The sequence below is a fragment of the Leptonychotes weddellii genome, chromosome 5 (assembly GCF_054177405.1).
Source record: "Leptonychotes weddellii isolate Sample4059 chromosome 5, ASM5417740v2, whole genome shotgun sequence".
NCBI classification, from domain to species: domain Eukaryota; kingdom Metazoa; phylum Chordata; class Mammalia; order Carnivora; family Phocidae; genus Leptonychotes; species Leptonychotes weddellii.
Genome location: NC_138373.1, coordinates 155,274,410 through 155,296,316, shown reverse-complemented (window position 1 = coordinate 155,296,316; position 21,907 = coordinate 155,274,410). Strand labels below are relative to the sequence as shown.

The window sequence follows — 21,907 nt, the reverse complement described above, 5'->3', positions numbered from 1 at the left end:
TTTTACCAGGCAGAGCCCAGGGAAAATGTGTTTGTTACTCCACAGGGCAGGGAAGGAGGGTCTGTTGGGAGCTTTCTCTGTGTCAGGGGCACAGGGGCCTCCGAATAGCCACCATCTTACTGTCCCCAGAAGGCCCCAGGGAGATGGCCTTCAAGCTGACGTGAAGAGCTCCAATTGCTGTGTGACCTTGGCCCGCTTAGTTAGCCTCTCTGGGCTTCGGTTTCAACTGTGAAGTTTTATGAGGATCGCACGAGGCGCATCACCTGTCCTGCTATCTCCTTCCCAGGTGGGAAGACAGAGCATCGGGGGGACTACGCCAGCTGGCACGATCGGAGCTGATACCGAGCAGGCCGGGCTCACAGCTGCCTGCTCAGCGCGAACACCTTCCACGTCTGCTGCTCCCCAAGAAAAGACCGAACGAATCGCTTATCCAGTGGTGACAACAAGAGCCAGATCCTGGCCAAGATCAGCCAGTTAAAGGGGAAAGACAGAACCAAAGGGTCATTGAAAAGAAATCCATCATGTCACGTAGCCCCTAAAAGCAGCATCACTGTAATCTGTCCCTGAAAACATTCCAAACGCCATTCTTCTAGGCCCAAAGACCCACATGAACCCCCCCAGCCCACCCCGGGCGACGGAAACGTCCGGACACATCGCAGCGCACACAGCAGGCTCCTGTCCATCGGAGCCAAGGGGAGATTCCCAAGGACCCTCTTACCCCACCGTCCTCACGCCAACGTCCTCGTCCCCTTCCCGGTAAATCAAACGGCCAGCCCAGGGCCCATTCTTGTCTAAACAACCCTCCCCCATAAAGCAGAGCAGGAATTAGGGCCAGCCCCAGGTTTGAGTCCTGCTGAAAATGGTCAGAAAACAGGGGGCACTCACTGGCCGGGACGGGGTGCGGCTGGAGGGCGCGTTAGAAACGCAGATGAGCGCCAGGCCGGCGGGCACGGGGCGGGCACCCAGAGCACACACATCACGCTCATATATGGACGTGGGCAAGGACCCCATGACTTGCAGTTTGCGGGAAAGGCCTCTTTAGGGCACTCTGAGGAAGGCCACGAGGGATCAGGCCACCCGGAGGATGGGCCTGCTTTCAAATGATAGAACTCTGCTAACCACAAAACACTATTTCTGTCCTCGCTGCCAACGGCCTCTTGGGCCAAGCAAACTGCTCCAGGAAAACCAACCCAGAGTGCACAGGGAAGAAAGGAAGGGAGTATCCATTCCTGCAGTGGGACCCGAGAGTCGCGATTATGTGGCTGGGGGCGGGGCGGGGACAGGGGGGGACGGCCCAGCAGACGCTGGCCTCTGATAAGCCTTCGTTCTGGGCCTGGGGCTGGAGCCGGGCTCCGGGGCAGGGTGCCAGGCCAGGCCCGCGGCGCCCCAGGCTGCCTTCCGGTTGCCAACTCCGTCAGGAGCACCCCCGCACTAACGAGGAACACTTGTCACCCCGTTTCCACGACAACAGAAATCAGACACCAGAAACAGAAAGCCTAAGCCAGAGCCCAGGCCACCCAAACAGTGGCGGCTGGCAGATTTGCTTTTGGTGGTGCTCACTTCCCAGGGTGGAGGGGCCCAGGAAGATCCTGGAACGGGGGCGGGGGTGGGGGGGAGCGGGGAGCAGGACTAGATCTGTTCCCCGCTTTGGCCACAGGACACACCAGCAGCAGGTTTCAAAAGCCGGGCCCAGCCACCCACCAGCTGGGTGACCTGGACAAGCTATGTCTGAGTTTCCACATGTATAAAACGGGGTTGCCAACCATAACGGAGCTCCTGGGGTTGTCACAGGGATAAGCGGGCTCCTGTGGGACCCGCCACCGGGACGCACGAGGAGCTCTTATTTGTGATAATTCCTAGCAATCCCCAACTCCTAGGGAGACACATTCTTCTCAGGTGAGAAGGTCCCATGCACAGGTTCTGGGTGGATGTGAGTTCTGGGGACCTTACCCAGGTGTTGCTCGATGGATCAGCCAGTCCCCAGGTCTGCTTAGGCGGGAGTGCACAAGCCCAACAGAGACACCAGTGCCCAGAGCTGGCCCTCCTGTGGGCGGGGTTCCAGAAAGGTGCTCTGGGGCCACGAGCAGTCGTGGGCATCGGGATCCCACCCTCCCAGGCACCCCTGCCCCACCCCACAGTCCAGCCCCACTAGACAGGATGCAAACCTGGGGTCGTGCAGAACTCAAATGTCAGAGTCTTCACCCCCAGGACCTCAGAATGTGACGGGATTTGGAGACAGAGCCTTTAAAGAGGAGTGGGGTCATAGGGGTGGACCCTGATCCAACCTGACTGGTGTCCTTAGAAGAGCAAATGTGAATGCACAGAGACAGAAGCCGGGCACGTGCAGAGGGAAGACACCATCAGCAAGCCAGGGAGAGAAACCAAGCCCACCGGCACCTTGACCGTGGACTTCCAGAACTGCGAGCACAGAAATTCCTGTTGCTTCAGCCACACGGTCCATGGTACTTTGTTATGACAAGCCTAGCAAACCTAAATTAACACAGAGCCCGCCGCCAGGACAGCAGAGGGCACTGGTGCCCAGGGGGATGCCCCTCCGGGTTGAGCAGAGCGGAGGCAGGAAGGCCCTCGCCAGCCCACGAACGGAGCGGCTACCTCCCCGTGGAAGACCACCGGCGCTCCAGGGAGAGGGGCCTTCGGCCGGGACACAGAGTCTGCGCTGGGAGTGGGGGGGGTCTTCTCAGCACCTCGACGTCACCAAGTCAGCCGAGCAGATGCCCCGGGGACAGAAATCACAGAGGGTCAGTCACGAAAGACGCCGCGTAGCTTTTAAAAGGAAACCAACTGTCCGCTTGAAAAACTACAAGAGAATCGGGAGCCCCAGGGTCTCCTCCGGAAGAGTCGTATATATGGATATAGGTAGATTTAAAAAAAAACCCACACTCTTAGATGCAGAGAACAGACTGGTGGGGGCTAGGGGCGGGGAGAACAGGAGAACCATGTCTAATGGGAACCCACAGCGTTCCAGAAGGAAGGAACGGAGCCCAGCACCTCCCTCTCCTCCACCACTTCTCTTCCCGAGGAACACCAGACTCGGTCTTCGGGGCCCTTGCTCCAGGGAGCCAGCAGCATCCCGACTTCTGTCTGGGCCCCGATGTCACCAGATGACACCGAGCCGGTTCCGTCCCAGCGGGCAGGACTCGCGTGAAGAATGGTGTCCTCACACCCACACCTGAAACATGGGGATGCGGGCCCCGAAGCACCCAGCTTCAACCACCTTTCTCACCGCCGATTTCTCTCACTTCCAGCTCAGCTTCAGTTTCTCCCGCTCAACTGTCTGGAAGTTTCCTCTTGAAAGCGATTCCTCACCACGCCCCACCCCCACCCCCGATACTAGAGCAGAAGATGCCCGGTGACGATCAGCCACGAAATTCTCCTGCAAGAAGCCACCCTTCGTTTCTGAATCCTTCCCACCTTCTCAGAACATAAGCAAAAAGGTTTCCTCCGATGACAAGGGCGGGGGAGGGGGGGAAACACCACCTGGGACGGTCGGACGGTCGCATCCCTCCCTCCATTATGCTAGGCAAATACACCACCAGGAGAATGACAAGTGCTATTTAAAATCAAATGACAGGAGTCTTGTACCTGTTTAGTGACACACCTCTGTACCTGTCAAACAAGCCAAGGAAGACTATTAAAGGCGGAGCTCTAGGACTTCCTTTTTTCGGCCAATATCATCGACACCCAGCACATGAGATTCCGAATTGACACCCAACACCCACATTGAGTGGCCGCCCTTCTCCCTTAGGAACAAGAAAGGGACACTGTACCAGCCCATTCAACTCCCCAAGACTGGCCATGAGCAGTGTTCATGTTAAAGGAGCGACTATCAGGAAAAACTGCCGTTTCTCTTATGCCTCAAAAAACTGTACAGAATGAAATTATAAAGCAGACGTTAACCTAAAAGGGCTTATCCATCTGGAAGCCATGGGCACTGGGCAGACGCATGCTCCACAGTCTTTTTCAAGTGAAAAGAGAAAGACCAATCCTCCTTCTCCCTTCAAAACCAAGAATAGACTTCACGATGAACCGGAGTATATAGCACCAAGATAAAATACGATTAACTATGTGTTTACGATTTATCCCTATCACTCGCTCATCTGTGAGAATAATCCTAAGAGTAATAATCACTGACGGGTTTTAGGCACTTACTAAGTGCAGGGTACTGTGAACCCCAGAACTCACATCCACCCAGAACCTGTGCATGGGACCTTACTTGGAGAGAGGGCCTTTGCAGGTGTTATCAAGTTAAGAGGAGGTCATAGAGGGTTAGGGTGGGCCCACCTGGTGTGCTTATAGGGAGAGGGAAATTCGGAAACGAGACACAGAGGAGGGAAGGTGACCATACGGTGACAGAGGCAGAGGTTGGAGTGATGTGTCCATAAGCCGAGGACCACCAGAAACCAGGAAAAGGCAACGAAGGACTCATTCCCCCATCCGCCACGCCCCGGGGGCCAGGTGCTGAGGATGGAGACTCAGGATCCCAGCGCACTTCACTCTATAAGCTACAAAGTGGTAGCCTCCAGTTTCTATCCACTGGAAAGTTGCCCGAGCTTGTCTGAGGCAGACGCACCCCTGAGACAGGTCTGCTCAGACTGCTGATAAATGCAGGCTTTGAAACCAGGGTCCCAAACAGGCCCTTGGACGGCTCCCAGGACACAGCCCACCAGCTCTCCAGGCCTGACTCCTGGCTGCGATCCAGCAAGAGCCTCTTCTCTCGTCTTTGGGTTTTCTACGAGCACGGGATTATTTTTAGCAGCTGTTCCTGCTCTCAGTCACCTCATTAGTTTTAGAACCAAATAATCCCATTATATATGACTTGATTGGCTCATCAAATTATCCTCCGTTCTAACAAATATTTAGTGAGCATGCCACCATGTGCTAGATCTTGCTTGGTACATTTCTCAAAAAGCATTTACACAGCTAACGATCACAAATCCCCTAATTTGATTTACTCTTAAATGTGTTTAATTTTCCCACAAATGGAACAATAAACTTACACACCGAGCATTTTTGCCAGAGAAAGGACCATCAGCAGGGCCCACCCAACAAGGACCCCACCGCGGCTTCTCAGCCAGCTGCCTTCCTGAGCGCGTCCCAGGTGCTGTTTCGGGGCATCTTATATAGATAGTGCTTTCCATCACCTGATGGGAAAACCAGGGCACAGAGAGGTAGGGGAACTCGTCCAACAAGATTCAGAAGGTAGGGGGCGCTGCGGGCAGAAGTGGGAGCCCAGCCATCCATACCCTTCGCCACCTGCTCTCCATCTAAGTCAAAACTCAGCCCAGGTGCACCTCAGTTCCAAAGTCACAGTGCCTCTGGCATGGGGTCCAACACGGTGGTGCGGGGCGGCGGGGTGGGGGGGGGCAGCGCGGTTACACCACAGAGCTGAGCTGTGTGTATGCAGCTGCGTGACCCCCAGAGTCACAGGGATGCACACGGTGTGGCTCCAGGCACAGCCATACAGCCGTGTGCACGTGCGTGGTAACAGGCAAACAAATGCTGAGCACACGTTCAGGGTGGGGGTGGGTCACCTCTGTTGGGGGAGGAGTCGGGGGGGTACGGGCAACATTACCTAAGCTGGGCGCTAGGACTGTGGGTACTTTTTAAATGATTCTTTAAACTGTACATATGCACGCTCTTTTGTATGTGCAATATGTTTCCCAGGATTTTTTCCTTTATTTTTTTAAATTCTGGTAAAATACACATAACTTAAAAACTCAACCATTTTAACCAGTTAAGTGTACAATTCAAAGCATTAAGTACCATCGGGCTCTCTACAACCATCACCACCACCATCCGCCTCCACAACTTCTTCGTCTTCCCAAACTGAGACCCTGTCCCCACTACTTAACTTGCCTTCCCCCCCACCAGCCCCTGGCGCCCAGCACTCTGCTTTCTGTCTCCCTGAACCGGACTACTTTAGGGACCCCATGTAAGTGGAATCCTACAGTATTTGTCATTCTGGGACACACAATGCCCTCGAGTTCTTGCAGCAGGTATCAGAATTTCCTTCCTTGTTCAGGCTGAGTCATGTGCCATGTACAGATGGACCACATTTCATCTACCCAGTCATCCGTCGACGGACACAGAGATTATTTCCACCTCTGGGCTATTTGTGAATCATGTTGCCATGTCACAATATATATTTTAATGACCGTGTTCCCGAGAAGGAGGGAGCTAGATAAAAAGACAGACATGCTGCATACTTTCTGGGCACCAAGCCGTCACGGCCGTCTCTCGTGGAAAGAAATCTCAGCTTGCTATCCGCACTGCCTGGATTAGGCTCTAATCCTCCCTTCAGGTGATCGTCGTGGAAGGTAGCAATAACAGAACACTTTAAATGGCCATCTCTTGGAGAACATTCTGGAAAGCAGAACGTGTCAGACAGATGTGGGGTCTGGTAGTTGTTGGTTTACGCCGGGACTGGCAAAGTCCAGCCAGTGGGCCAAATCTGGCCCGACACCTCCTGTAAAAGGTTCACTGGCCCACGGCCACGCCTGTAGGTTTACGTGTCTATCATCCACAGTGGCTTTCACCGTGCGGCGGCCGCATTGATGGTTTCTACAGACATCGGCTGGCTCGCCAAGTCTGAGGCACCTACTCTTTGCACCCTTGCAAGAACAGGTTCCCGACTTTTGAATGGGTAACGGAATTCATAACCCACGTTTTTCACATTTCCCAGGGGCGGGGGATTTAGGACACGAATGTTTCCAGCAATCTCAGAACCAGCTCGGGGGAAAGCGAGTCTGAAGTCCTTCGGCCTCTCTTGGGTCCTGGCTCCACCTGGTCCGCGTTCACACCGCCTCGCGGGCAGCAGACCCGTCACAGCGCGCTTCCGGTGGAAGGCCTCTAACTCCGCGTCCACGGGCGACCTTCCAGTGTCACGCACGGCCTCAGTGGCTGGAGAACCACCGAGCCCATCAGCAGGCCCAAGGCCAGAGAAAGACTCCGAGGGTGCCCGCGGTCCCGGCCGCTGTAACAAATGACCATAAACCAGGGGACTTCCCACAGACATTCGTCCCCTCACAGGCTGGAGGCCACAAGTCTGAGAGCAAGGTGGCAGGGCCGTGCTCCCTCCTGATGGCTCCAGGGGACGGTCCTCCTTCCCCTCTCCCTGGAGTCAGTCCCTGGCAGCTCCCTGGCTTGTGGCTGCCGTGGTCACGTGGCCTTCTCCCCGTGTGTGACCGAGTCTCCTTCTCCAATCACACTGGATTAGGGGCCCACCCCACTCCGGGACCTCATCCTAACCTACATCTAAATCACATCTGCAAAGACCCTATTTCCAAACGAGGTCACATTCACAGGCGCTGGGGTTCAAGACTTGAATACATCTTTGGGGCTGGGGGCGGGGCATGGGGGGGAGACACAACTCAACCCAGCACAGAGACCTCCGCTCAATCTCCTCTGCCGGCTCCTTCCTTCGGGGCCTGCTCCGTGATGCTAACACAAGCAAAGTGCTGCCTGGCATGAGCTTGCCAACTGCAGAAAGTGCTCCCTCCATCAAGAGGGGAGCGGAGAGTTGCTTCTCTCCCTTCTCTCCGCTGCGGCTGAGTCTGAAACTCGCTCCCCGAGACATGGAACCACTCACCTGGCTCCGGTCAAGGCCGGGCCTCGGAGCTTCCTTAATGGCCGAGCGCCCGGGGATAGAGTCACAGGCTAGATATACACAGTGGCAGCCCGGCCAGCAGAACATTCTCTGCTGAAGGTTGTTTGTTATTAATCCCCCCAGTGCCTGCAAACAGCCAGCCGGATGTAAGAGCTCTTCCGGGTCCTCCGCCTCACTCCATAAGAATTATATGTATTTTGTAGCAGGGAATGTGTAGCCACAAAGCACACATCTTTGATTACGTGGCACCTCAAATGAGACCCTTTCCGCGAGCTGGCAGGAAGACTTTCACAGCTCCTGGCTAAAGTGTCACGGAAGACCTGCGCTTCTCCGCTCGTGGCCGTTCATCAGCACAGCACAGATGGAGCTTGGGAGCTGGCAGCACCGAGAGCGAGCGAGCGAGCGAGAGAGAGAGAGAGAGCGCCACTGGCCACCGGGGACTTTATTCCGGACAACAAAAGCCAAACACCCTGCACTGAAAAGGGGTACGTGCATGGCCCAGGTGAAGGTAAACGCCCGGCCGCAATGTCTCTGCCCAACTGTCTCCTCTCTGCACCTGGGGACAAAGGTGGGCACCCGCAGGAGACGCTTCACGGTTCACGAGGCCTCTTCTCACACATTCATATTTAACTCTTAAAATGATCCTGGTATTGGTAAGACAGGTGTTGCCGTCAATCCCCTGCTGGGAGAATGGGACCAGCTCAGGTCACTGAGCCAAGAGGGGACAATGACCTGGGTCTCGTGCCTTCCCACCGGTCCGTAGCATCCAGAGTCTTCATGGGCGCGGAAGGTCGCAGGGGGGATGGGGTTGTTGGGAGTCCTGTTCCAGTAACAGTTTAAGAAGACAGAAAGGACTAGTCTAATCTACGCCACAGATCAAGGGACCGTAAACCCCCGGGGGGCCAAATCTGGCCTCTGGTCTGTTTTTATAAATAAAACTTTATTGGAACACAGCCACGCCCATCCATGTATCATTTTCTATGGCCCTAAGAGCAGAGTCAAGTAGTCACCACAGATGAATACCGCCCATCTGGCCCTTTGCAGTAGAAGTCTGCAGACCCTGCTGTGGGTGGTGACCGAGCCGTGGAGGGAGGGATCTGGGTGAGCCCAGCACCCCAGTACCGAGGCACGCTGCGGGCTTATTCACAGTGGGTGCCGGAGCCCATCCCCACCGGAGATGAGCAGCAGTCGAGGCTGAGGCCCGCACTGCCCGCACACTAAAACCCACTCACTCCACGTTGCGGGTGGCTAAGCGCTCGGCCCTGGGCAGAGCGAGGGCCCCCCGCCTTCCAGAGGAATGAGGTACCAATTTGAGCTGGACTTCCGGCCCAAAATCTCCAGGGCCCCTGCAGCCTCTAAAGCTCCTCGCCACAATGGGCTCAGAAGTCGTGCTTAAAATTGGATCACTCCAACACGGAGGAAAAGAAAACCCCATCAGTGGGGCCTCCACAGCGGTGGGGACGCTGCCTCCGAGGGCCCTTTACTGCTGGAGAAATCTAATCGAGCTCAGAATGCTGTCTGCGCTGTGTGTGTCCCCTGCTCCCATTTCACTTGGCGGGTATTTGTCTACGCGCCAGCTACAAGGTGTGGAGCAACACCCGAACTGAATCAGACCGGAGCTAAGCCCGAGGGATGAACCCATGCTTCTCACCTGGTGCCTGAAATGCGCAGGGAAGGAAGAGAAAGAGCTCCCCTCCCGGCTGACGGCCTCTCCCACTCGCGGACGGGGTCATCCATTCGACGGCAACGCACACCGTGCTCACCGAAGTCGGTGGGGGCTTCAGGGAGGAGGCAGGGCTCTCCACCCCCCACCCCTGTCGGGCCAGAAGCCAGTGAGCCACACGTGCAGGGCAGGGGCACAGCAGGGCCCAGTCCCTGCGTCAGGCGCTCCGACGCGTCTCCTCCATCTTTTCTAGGCTTGCTTACCTAAGCCGAACCTTTCAGCTTGAAACCCTGCAAGCTGGATGTCACCGACCGACCACCGAAACAAGCCTGACCTCGCTGGCTCAGAGCCAAGTCCCTCCCTCCACTCAGAAGGATGCTGTTTAATCTCACCTCATTCACAGGCAAGGCCCCCGGCCCTGGTCTTCATCTTGGTTGTGATTGTTGTTTGTGGGGTTTGGGGCCATGGCCGCTCACCCGCATCTCTGGGGTCGAAAGGGCCCCGAGTGCCCAATGGGAGACAGATGTCCATGAGCAGGGCCACACTCTGCCCCAGCAGCGGCCCCCAGCACTGAATGCCCCCTCCCCCAAATTAATAGCTCTGCCTCCCCCCGTCCAGCAGGAGAGCTACACCCACTCTGCCAGGCCTCCTCTCTAAAAACAGACACCTTGGAAGAGGGGGCCGGGCCAAGGAGCAGGCCTCCCTGGCGCGATCCTTGACCTGATGGGACCCTGGCACCTCTGCCAATGCTGGACACGGCCGGGGGGGGGGGGGCCTCGCTCTCCCTTGTCCTCATAGGGTCGCCCTCTCCACATGCCTATGTCCTGACTTCCCCTTTTTTATAAGGACACTGTTCACATTGGATCAGGGCTCCCCCAAAGACCCTCTACCCAGATAAGGTCTCAGTCTGAGTTACTGGGGGCTGGGACTGCAGCGCACGAATGTGGGGGGAACATGACTCCCCCCCGGACCTGTCAGCCTTCCTGAAAGCCGTGCCCTCTGCCTGCACCCACCCTGCTGGCTAAATCCAGCTCAAACTCCGGCGGGAGCTTAAGAGCCCCCTCTGCAGGGGAGCCCTCCCTGATCCCAGGCCGGGGCCGGCCCCACCACGTGCTTTACGGTCCCCCGTCCCGGGGCAGGACTGGAGGGTCTGCTCTGCTCCCACCTGCTCTGCAGAAAGGCATGTGTGCTTCTGGGCATAGTCCAGGCTGTAGGCAAAGGGCTGCCCAACAAATGTTGGCTGAAGGCACCAAGGAGTGAGTGAATGCATGAATGAATGAATGAATCACTGGCCCCATTTTCACAGCATTCCTTAGAGAAGGCAGCTGGAGGAACTAGAGGTCTTGAGGCTACGCCCCCAAATGTCATTAAACCCGAGTCCTGGAGTGGCCTTGAGGGCCCCCGAACTCTTCCCTGTGCTTCCACGTCCGAGGTGTTGTCTGGACTGAAACCGCCCAACGAGTCTTTTGAGGAGGCAGGGCCGGCCTCCTCGTGCCCATTTTACAGACAAGGAAACCAAGAATGAGGGTGACAGTGACCCAGGGAGACAAGGCAGAGTACAGCCTAGTGGCTAGAGGCCCAGGCTCCACGTGGCTCCCAGCTCTCCACGTCCACGCCATTGGGCCCCGGGGCAGAGCACTCTCCTCTCCGTCCTTGAGGTTCCTCATCTGTGAAATGGGTCACAACAGCACCCACAGTATGTAGCACCGAGGGCGGTGTGGTTCCAAGGAAGCGCTCGCTCGCAGCTGAGGAGGAAGATAAGACACTGGGGCCCCTGGGCCTCCCTACCGCTGGGCTCTGTGCTCAGCCTTTCCGTGCAAGGCCTCACTTAATCCTCAGAACCACCAGGGACCAGGCTACTGTTGCCACGCTCACTGATAAGGGCCCTAAGGCTACGGTCAGCAGACTCGGGCCGCAGCCTCCAAGCTCCCGGACACGCCGTCCACGCCGCCCGCAAGGAACTGGCGAGAAGCCCCCGCGATCTCACCCAGGATGCAAGCACCTTCTGCGGTCAACTCACCACTCTGGCTGACATCACCCCTCGGCAGCTCTCTTAAGCAGGAGGACCCAGGCGGTGCTGCATAAGGAGATAACCTGTAATCAAGACAGCCTGCTTTGCAGCATAATGATTGTCAACTGCACCATCCCGGGCCCCGGGGCCTGGCCTCCATCGGGCTTGCCAGGTGGACACTTGAGAGCCGGCTCGCTTCGTCCACCTCCGGCGCCAGGAGCTCATCCCGAGCTGCAGCCAGCCCCCTCCCTCCCTGCCCCCATCAGCAGGGGTACGACCTCCCCTATGGTTGAAAGCAAGTGGCCAGCAAGGCGCAGTGGCAAGAACCAGCACATGGGCGACTGACGTGGGCCCTGCCAGCCAGGAACCAGGGCGGCCGGGCTGCAGGCTTGATGAATTCCGGGCATGGACAACTTCCACGTACAAGAGCATCCAAAGGGATAAACTACCCAGGAATAAATCTAACCAAGGAAGCAAAAAGCCTCAAACGCAAGGATGAGCGACTGCCTACCTGGGAAGCTGAAGGATAATGAACGACAAGGAACAAAGGAGTTTGAGAAGCCAGGCTAGAGCATCCGACACCAGACCCAACAATAATAGTCCTCAAATTCCTTGGTTCCCTTAACACCTATCACCTCATTCCCTCCTTGCATCTCTCAGAGCAACATATTGAAACCATCATCTGGACCCAGTGGGTCGTAAAATCAGCTGAGTGTGACCAGCACATTTCTCTAATGAAATGAAACGGAATTGAATAGAAAAGGTCAATGTGTTTCACTTACAGTAGGCTATGGTTTCATGACTATGAATAAATGTAGGTTTGAACTGGTGTTTCCGGGTAAAATGCATTTCTTACCACAGGTCAAAGTCAAATTATAAGTTTAGCAGACACTGTCTCAGCTCACAGCTTCTTGACCATGTGTTGGCCCCGTAAGAACCTTGTCAAAGTCACCCTCCTAAGCACACAAGGTCAGGCAAGACTGTGCATGCAATTGCTGGGGGTCCCCATTCTCGCTCTCCCAATGAGGACAGCCTCATACCTGCCCCAAAGCATCGTATTGGTGACAGGAAGAGACCACTGAGCAAGCACCGGCTCCTGATGGGGGACAGCCGCCACCAGGGCAGGGACCGGGGACAGGACGATGAGGAGGAAGATTCGACCAGCCCAGTCTGTCCCGATTGCCCATCTTCACCCAGGTTAAGGACGCCACCTTGGAAACATGCAAGGACACTGATGTAAGGTCAAAGAGAAACTGACAAGCTCAGGCTCCACTCCCAGCCCAGCACTGTTTTTCCTAACAGCTCCATGGACAAAGAATTCACATGCCATGCAATCTGCCCTTGTCAAGCGTGTGATTCGAGTTTTAGGATATTTACCAGTTGCGCAGCCATCACCACAAACGATTTAGGAACATCGTCACCACCCCAGAGAGAAACCCTGTACCCCATTAGCAGACACTCCCCATCCCCCCAAGCCCGTTGCAAACACAAATCTACTCCTTTTGTCTCTGTGGATTTGCCTAGTCTGTACATTTCCTAATTATGGATTCACACAACAGGTGGCCTTTTGTGTCCTATTTTCAAGGCTGATCCATGTTGTGGCCTCTATCAGTACTTCATTCCTTTTTACCGCCAAATAGTATTCCATTGTATGGATACACCGCATTGTGTTGATCCATTCATCTGCTGATGGGCATTTGGGTTGTTCTTGCTTCCTGGCAATTTTGAATAATGAGCAGAGCATCAACATAAACCTTAAACAAACATACATCTCCTTCAGGAACGACACTCATACAACACACACACTCATACCTCAGGATGTGCAAAAAGGATATATTCTTTTTTTTTTTTTCAAGGGATCTGGTAAGCAAGAAAATTAGGAGCAGCCTAAAAGCCGGGCTCTAAGAAAGCAAACCTAAATAATAATTGTAGAAACGTGCAATGAGGCCCCAGCAAAAAATAAAATAAAAGCAAAGCCCAGCTGCACACAATAAGATTGAAATTCTGCGTGCTGCTCCAACAAAATTTCAAATCATTAAAATCTCATTATACTAATAATATGTTTTCTAGTTAGACTTAACTAAAACACTCTCTTCCCCTAACAAAGTGCAGACACTCTCAGAAGCAGCAGCAGAGCAGGATGACTGAAGATGACAGCTCCTGGGGCACCGTGTTTTCTGTCCCGCGGCTGCAAATGCCTGCAGCCTGCACCTGATCAGGCGACAGGCAGAAATTACAACTGACTTAAGGGACGAGATTCCAGGTCCTGAGTTCCCAGCCTTTCACCTAAGTTCTTGTCTACTCTAAATGTTCTTGAATGGAAGCACCTATCCAAATACATCATGATGGTCTCTTCTATTTTGTTACTTCTGCCCATTTACCACGAGCTGGTCCCCTGGTCTTTTCCTGCACGTCTTCCGTATGTGATGGGCAAAGTGGGGAGCTGGGGAGTGGTGGTAGGGGTCAGAAGGATAGCTAACACCCATGGAGGGCTTCCTACATGCCTGGCCCAGGCAATTCCAATATTGTATTATTAAGATTTTCAAACTAATGGGGTACCTGGGTGGCTCAGTTGGTTAAGCGTCTGCCTTCGGCTCAGGTCATGATCCCAGGGTCCTGGGGTAAGTCCTGCGTCGGGCTCTGTGCTCAGCAGGGAGTTAGCTTCTCCCTCTCCCTCTGCCCCTCCCCGCTGCTCGTGCTCTCTCTCATTCTCACTCTTGCTCGTTCTCTCTCAAATAAATAAATGTTAAAAAAAAAAAAAAAAGATTTCCAAACACATAGAAACACGTAAAGAACTTGACACTGAGCATCTGTCTACCCTCCACCTGGAGTCTACACTAACACTTTTCTCTGTTTCATTATGTATCCACCCATCCCTCTATCTATCCAGCAATCCATTTGTATTCCTTTCCTACCACTGCCCTACAAGTCACCACAAATTTAGTGCCTTAAAACAACACAAATGTAGTATTTTATAGTTATGGGGGTCAGAAGTCCAAAATGGGTTTCACTGGCTAAAATCAAGGTGTTGACAGGGCTGTGTTCCTTCTGGAATGTGTAAGGAAAATCTGTTTCTTTGCTTTCCAGCTTCGAGAGGTGCCCACACTCTTTGGCTTCCAGCCCCACGTCACCCCATTGACACATCTCTTTCCCTTACACTGACTCCCGTACCTCACTCTTAAAAGGACCTTGTGTTTACCTAGACACTAAAATCCTTAAACCCATATGGAAAGTCCCTATGACCGTGGAATGTGATGGAGTCACAGGTTCTAGGTTCTGGGATGTGGTCATCTTTGGGGGCCATTAATCGACCTACCACACCATCTTATTTTTTTATGCATTTCAAGGTAAGTTGCAGACAGGGATACCTTTCCCCCTAAGCATATGTATCACTAACTGGAGTTCAGTCTTTATTTATAGTTCTTTTTTCTTCTAAGGTAAAATTCGCATACAATGAAATACACACCTTTTTTTTAAGATTTTTTATTTATTTATTTGTCAGAGAGAGGAAGAGAGAGAGAGCACAAGCAGGGAGGAGCGTCAGGCAGAGGGAGAAGCAGGATTCCCGCCGAGCAGGGAGCCCGATGCGGGACTCGATCCCAGTACCCTGGGATCATGACCTGAGCCGAAGGCGACGCTTCACCAACTGAGCCACCCAGGCGTCCCGAAACGCACCCTCTAAGTGCACATCCAGTGAGTGTTGACAAATGCGTGCACCTGTGTATCTCACACCCCCATCAAGATGGAGGACATTTTCATAATAAAGGAGAAAATTCCCTCCTGCTCCTCCCCAGTCAAGCCCCATCCCCATCTCAGAAACAACCATCACTTAGTTTTATCCACTGGAGAACTTCACAGAAATGGCACCGCACAGTGTATAATCTTTGGGGTCTGGCTTCTTTCCCTAGGCATCCCTGAGGGTCACTGTGTTGTTTCGATTACTTCGTACTGTACTTCGTCCCTTCTTATTGGCTCAGTCGTCTCCTATCATATGAACCACACGCCCCTCCCCCGTCCATTCCTCCATGCTCCTATTGATGGACACCTGAGGTGCTTCCAGGTTTTAGCTATTATGAATAAGGCTGCTATGAAAATTCTGGTACAGCCTTCTTATGGACACAGACTTCCATTTCCTGAGTCAACATCTCAGATTGGAACTGATGAGTCATGAGGGCGTTATATGTTTAGTTTCTAAAGAAACGACCAAACTAACTTCCTAAGTTTGCACACTGTACCAGCCCCGGCTCAAGTGAGAGCCCCAGCAGCCCCACATCCCCACCAAGGCATGGGCGACCACGTCAGCTGTCCCGGTGGGTGCGGAGTGTATCTGGTTCTCATCTGTGGTTCATTTCCTGGATGACTAATGATGCTTTTCTAGATGCATACTGGCCACTCGTACATCTTTGGTGGCGCGTCTGTCCAGGCCTTTTATCTATTCTTTTATTGCATTTTGTCTTTTTTTTTAATCAAGTTGCGGGAGTTCTTTAGGTATTGTGGATGCCAGTCCTTTACCAGATGTGTGTTTCGGGAACTGTGAGAATTTTGAGTTACAATAAGAAACACGTATATTTGGTTTTCATCCCAGTTCCTGGCCCAGAGTTCCTAAAACCCTAGCAATTTCCTAAGCAATGAGAGACACAGTCACCTTAGGAAAGGGCTGGTTGCCAGGAGAACCAACCCTGGGATTAGAGAGTTGGAACTCTTCAACCCCTCCCACTCCTACTCCTACCCTTACCCGCTCCCCACACACCCCCTCTGCATCTTTTCCATGAGGCTGCTCCTGAGGGCAACCTTGCATGCAAGCTGGTGAGATGACAAGTGAAATGCTTCTCTGAGCCCTGTGAGCCGTGCCAGCAAATTAATTCATGGAACCCAAGGAGGGGGTCAGAGCCTCTGACTTGTAACCATCGGTCAGCAGCACAGGCAAGGACCTGGACTCGCAACTGTGTCTGAAGGGTGGTGGGCGGTCTTATAGGGCTGGGCCCTTAACCTGTGGGGCCCAACGACACTGTCTCCTGGTGGGCGCTGTCAGAATAGAGCTGAATTATAGGCCACCTGCTGGTGGAAGAACCCCTATATCAGGACTGATGGCGGAGCTACAGCTGGTGATCGGAGTAGAACTGGTACCAGAATCCTCGGAATATTTTCTCCCACTCCATGGCTTGACTGGGCCCAGTTTAAATTACATCACTACACTGCTTCTCGGCCTTTTGGCTAAGATCAAGTGTAGTCTCTGTTCTTATCAGTTTAATAACCCACGTTAATTCCCAATAACCCTAGCGTTAAGTACACTTTACAGAAGAGGAAACCGAGGCACATACTTCCCCAAGGTCAAAGCCGCAAGCGCAGCAGGATCAGCTCAAACTCTGGAAGTTGAGCCCCAAGATCCACGACCCTAACCGCCACACGGACTGCTTCCTGCTTACTCAGCAAACACACAAAGACCACCTTTCGTGGCCAAAGATCATTTCTTATCATTGGGCACTGAGCCAACAACCCGGGCAGGTACGTGCAGGATGCAGTGGTCCCCGGCGGGGGGCAGAGAGGAGCCCCCACCTGCTGTTTCAACATTGAAGCCGAGGGGTAGAAAGGCTCTGGGGCAGAGGGGCAGCGTTTGTGAGGGCCCCAGCCAAGGAAGATGGGGCTGGGGGTGGAGGGGCTGGCCGATGGCGGGGCAGGTGACACAGAGTCAGCGAGGATATGGGCTGCAGCCACCGGCGGTCTGTCTTCTTCCTATAAATGCCAACGAGTCCATTCAGCACAGAATGGATCTCATTTGTCTCCTCCTCTGGAGCACCTTCCTGCCCCCGTGGCTGAGGGCATCTCAAATGCTAGAGAAGAAATCGGCTTTACTTCGAGCCAGCTGGGACGATTATTCACAGGTGAATCACCTCTCTGGTCTGCAAGGCTGCACCACTCACAAGCCAGGCTGCCGGGCGTTTTAAACTCCCCGGCAGGCGGTGTGACCTCTGCAAGGGACCTCACTTCTCTGCGCCCCATCTGCTCATCTGCAAACTGGGAATAAGCACATAGCACCCACTTCCCTGCTTTGTGTGAGCCTGAGATGAGACAATGCATGCGGTGTGGGCACCGTGCCTGGAACGTCACGAGGGCCCCCCACGGCTTAGCCATGAGCTTGGCTGCTGGAGACTCCATTCTGGCTTTTTTCTCCCCTTTAAATTTTTTCCCTCACTTCTCTGACGATCTTCTATCAATCCATTGTCAAGTATGGACTCGTTCTCACTTTGAAACACAGTATTAATTTTCAAAACAAGAAAAAAGAGAGGGGTGAAGACACTTCCAATGAAGCTTTAGTAAAGAGTTCCCTTAAATTCCACCTGTACCAACCATGAGTTACAAATACCACCAGCATGGCGCTCCTCTCTGCTGCGAGGATGCTCTGTCCGCATACAAAGTGGCGCCTGCCCGGTCTGGTGGATGCCACGGTGACCGGGGAAGCGGCAGACACAGAGGGCGACCACAGTTCCACTGAACCCCGCAGCTGCTTCCGGGAGGCCTGGATTCAAGCGCGCTCCAAGCGCACCCCGGGAGTTAGGGAACGTCTATTCCCTCCTTAACTTTTAAGATTTTATTTATTTATTTGTGAGAGAGAGAGCACACAAGCAGGGGATGCTGCGGGCAGAGGGAGAAGCAGGCACATACTTCCCCTGGGAACAGGACCTGAGCTGAAGGCAGACACTCACCCAAGTGAGCCACCCAGGTGCCCCTCCCTCCTTAACTTCTTAATAACTATTAGAGCAAAGCCTAGATCCTTTGGAATTACAAGTCCTCAAGTGAAAGTATGAACATGCATAACTTTTTTAAAGAACGGGCATAAACTATTAAGATGGCCTTACTTGCGGGGAACGAACATTGGTGATGGATTCTGGTTGCCTAAGAAGTAAAGGTTCAACAGCCCAAACCAAGAACGATCATTTTTCAAAATACCTGAGCTCAATGAGTTCACTTTCCACTACTCACATGAAAGCGTAACACTGCCAACCGTTCTAAGGCTTTAAGCTGGCGAGGGAGCACCATCAGAGACCAAGGCGGACGCTGCTGAGCTGGCCTCACTCCCCAGGGACGCAGCATCCAACTGAGAGGCACCGGCCGCTCAGCAAGCGCAAGGAACCTGCCATTTCTCTGCAGCGCACACCTCACCGGCACAGGAACCGTGCCTCCTGGTCGCACGGGGCCAGAGGGAGGAGAACAGCCGCATCCCTCAAATGCATATTGTTAAAGGATTTATGTAACTTTGTTACCAACAGCCACCTAGCTGCTTTCTGGAACACATTAAGAAAGAAGAAGCCAGAGCTGTTGAAACAGGGTCCGTGAGAATCGGCACTGTTCCCCCCTGAGCCCAGACACAGCCTCTGAATCCTTCTTAACACAGGGGCAGGGCAGGCAGTCGTCACAAACCCAGCTGAGTGTGCTCTCGAGGGGAAGCTGCCTTGCCACCCCTGCTCTGCGACTAACCGACCAGCTCTGGTATCCGTGCCAATGCCCTACTTGCCAACATCATCACTAACTAACACTTACTGAGCCCTCCCCCGATGGCTGATAAGGCTTCACCTCCTTCAGTGCAGGTATCCTCACACCGCCTAAGGGCAAGCGCCACCGGGCTCCACGTGAGCCCCGTCGGGAAAGAGGCTCGCGGATGAAGATGCAGGACCCAACCAGCAAGAAGGCGAGCCGAGAGCTGGCCCTGCCACCCGCCCGCAGCCTCCCACTGGAACGCGCTGCCTTTCTGGGGATCAGCGAGGACAAACCAGCTCGGAAGCACGGAGTGCTATCTCCCTCCACTTCCCCACCTCACGAATGAGGAAGCGAGGCCCCGGGGCTTGACGCATGGAGCCTCAGAGGGGTTCCAGAGCAGGTAGGAAAATAAAAAAGGATTCCCCTGGCTTCCCAGAGGCCATCCCGTGACTCCCAGGTACTATGAGCCCCACAGACCATGCCAGGGCCTGCTGCGCCTTCCATGCTTAATTCGAACCAGAAAGCAGCCTCTCATTTGAGTACGTGTCACCCAAGAAGTATCTCAAGGATGCAAAAGCTGCCAGAAACTTCTAGAATGGAGTGCATTCCATGTTACGCTCTCTTTACCCCCACAGCAGTTAGTGCAGAGAAGGAGATTAACCCACCACCCCGCCAACGTATGTCTGCAACGTACTCCTAAGCTTACTAATCTGTCCTTCAGCCTCTATGTACTATAATAAATAGCAAGTGCACTCACCAGGAAGTAAAGCGATTTTGCATCTGAAACCTAAAAAGTGTACAGCTGATGCAAAGAGAAAACATGCTTCCTTAGGGTACATCTTTTATGTGATGGAACCGCCTATTGGAAAACAAGGAAATCGCTAGGTAAACTTACCTGCCCTTTGCCAACCGCAGCAGGGGGGGCATCGATCACACGAAGCACTTAAAAGCCGCTCACAGAAAGCACTTACCCACTTATATCTTATAAACATCCCTTAATTATTCTGACAACCGGACAGGGAGCATGATGGTAAGCTAACTTCGGGATGTGAGATAAATGTTCATTCCAGGGAGTGGAGACCGGAATTCAAAGCAGAGGTTGTCTAATGAGCGTGGGGCTGCCAGGGCGACCCGACTCTTCAGGGACCACGCAGGGACAGCTGAGATGCTAGAACCACACAGAGTTAGCTACTCCTAAAGAGGCCGTCTCAGTACAGAAAGGTAAGGAACATAAAAGTCATTGCTCTGGGCCCGGAATCAGTTTCCCTTTCTTACCGAAGCAAATGATTCCAAGGGATTTTAGTGGGCCACCAAGAATAAAAGCCCATGTTGGAACAAGTTGATGTGCCTATGTGGGTTTCTCTTGTAAATGTCCCCCCTCCCAACAACAGTGGAACAAACAAGGAGAAAGGCTGCATTTGAAGACTGCCATCAGGATAATAATCGAAGGAAACTTTACAAAGCCACACCAAAAGCTCCCCTGAACACCACTTCCTCCCGGCCAGAGAGAGGAAAAACAGAACCACGGTTTCCAGTGATTTCCACTCCACCTCCCCCTAAGGAATAGGTTGCAGTCCAGGAGCTGAGCAGAGACAGTGCATTTCCTCTCCCACCACGAGCTGCCCCCCACTGACAGAAGCGGCTCCAAGAGGCATTTGGGTCTCGAGAAAGGGATTGCTTCCCTGCTTCTCTCCTCCGTGGCAGGTTCTGCAGGGAACCTCACAGGCCCAGTGGATCCAAACAGGACCTACACTGGTTTCCTCTTGCAATAAACCATTCCAGAACCCACCATGTACGTGGCCCTGGTTCTCACCTACTTACATCCCTCCACGGGCTTACCAGCCACTCTTTCCCTTCTCACAGATGAAGAGGCCAACTGACCTTAAACACGACCTGCACTCGATGCTCCAAGGGTCCTATAGAGCGCCAAAATGATCACGTGAGTGCCCGGAAATGCAAAGAATTCCACGAGCCCTATGTCCCTGGCCAAAGAGACCAAACTCATTACAAATCCTTTTCCTCTATGCTGCCACAAAGAAAGACACTATTCCGGTTTTATTTTTAAAGGTAGACCAGAGGGCTGTTGAGATCTGCTATAAAACAGCACGTAGAAGTCACTTCACAGTTTGCAAAATGTCCCCAACCGGCTACAAACTACCACTGACCCAGATGCGTCAGCCCTGCACCGTCTACACCCTGCAAGGAACGGGAGATGGGGCCTGGGCAGAGAAGGCAGGCCTCAGCTAATTTGTGTTCCTGCAAAATGTCTTCCTTCTTAGAGGGGAGAGGCCATGAATCTGCAGCTGCCTGGAGGAAGGCCACCTGCGACTGCATGCCCGCCCACCCACCCACTTCCTCACCATTGCCCGTTCCCACCCACTGCTCCCACTGTGGCCTCCAGACCTTCTGAAGTAACACCAATTGCGTCTGACCATGACCCATGCGCCACATGTGGGGTGCCCTGCTGCCATGAACTGCCTGCACTTCTCGAAAAGCGGCTGGGGGAGGGCGGGGGGGGTCTCCTACAGCGCCCCTGGTGGGAAGCCCCATACTCCACCCCGTCCTCTGGCTCATTCCCAGCCATCCTTTACATGAACCAGGGCCCCCTTCCTCCAGCTGGAACCCAGAACCATGGCCAGGTTGTGTGTCCCCCACAGGTCGCGGTCACCAGCTCTGAGGACGAGCCTGGGGTCATCCCTGCCCACCACCAGCTCCCAGCCTGCCAGGGAGCGCAGGTAAGGACTCCATTACCTGTGTCCTTAGGCCCCAGATCAGGGGTACCTCCTCCCACTGCTGTCCTTCACCTCCCCGCTTTGGGTTTTCTGGCTACATTTCCTCTGAGCTTTCACGGAAAAGTCAAAAACTCGTTTCTTCTAGGTAGCAGCTCTCACCCAGATTCCCCACTCTGGGAATCTGCCCCCCTCCGGGCCCTGCTCACCAGGAGGCTGTGACTGGTGCCTGGGCCCAGGCAGGCCACGTGGATTCGCCCCCTCAAGGAACTGAACAGAGAGCCCCAGATGCTGAGCCCCGGGCCCGGGAGGTTCACAGCGGGGCTGAGGGCCCGGAGTAGCATCCCCACCCCTTGGCCTTCTCTTGGGAGTTCTTGAGACAGCCCAGGAAGGAAACAGCC

At 53.9% G+C, this 21,907-nt stretch overlaps 1 protein-coding gene and 1 pseudogene across 4 annotated transcripts in view; one reads left to right on the top strand and one right to left on the bottom strand.

Annotated features, from left to right (window-relative positions):
* Positions 1–21,907, bottom strand: part of PARVB (parvin beta) — a 92,907-nt gene that overhangs the window by 67,891 nt on the left and 3,109 nt on the right. Inside the window, exon 1 of one of the 4 annotated variants that reach the window (XM_081822611.1) lies at positions 20,591–20,697. The exons of 1 other annotated variant lie outside the window; for it this stretch is intronic. Coding sequence is in view for 1 of the 3 variants with exons in the window: in XM_006746712.3 (XP_006746775.1) it covers position 886 (1 nt within the window). In the remaining 2 variants the exon portion in view is untranslated. Of the gene's footprint in view, positions 1–718; positions 841–885; positions 1,019–20,590; positions 20,698–21,907 lie in introns of those variants that run through there. 2 more of the 4 variants (XM_006746712.3, XM_081822612.1) reach the window with 2 other exon arrangements.
* Positions 16,496–16,596, top strand: LOC115936750 (U2 spliceosomal RNA; annotated as a pseudogene).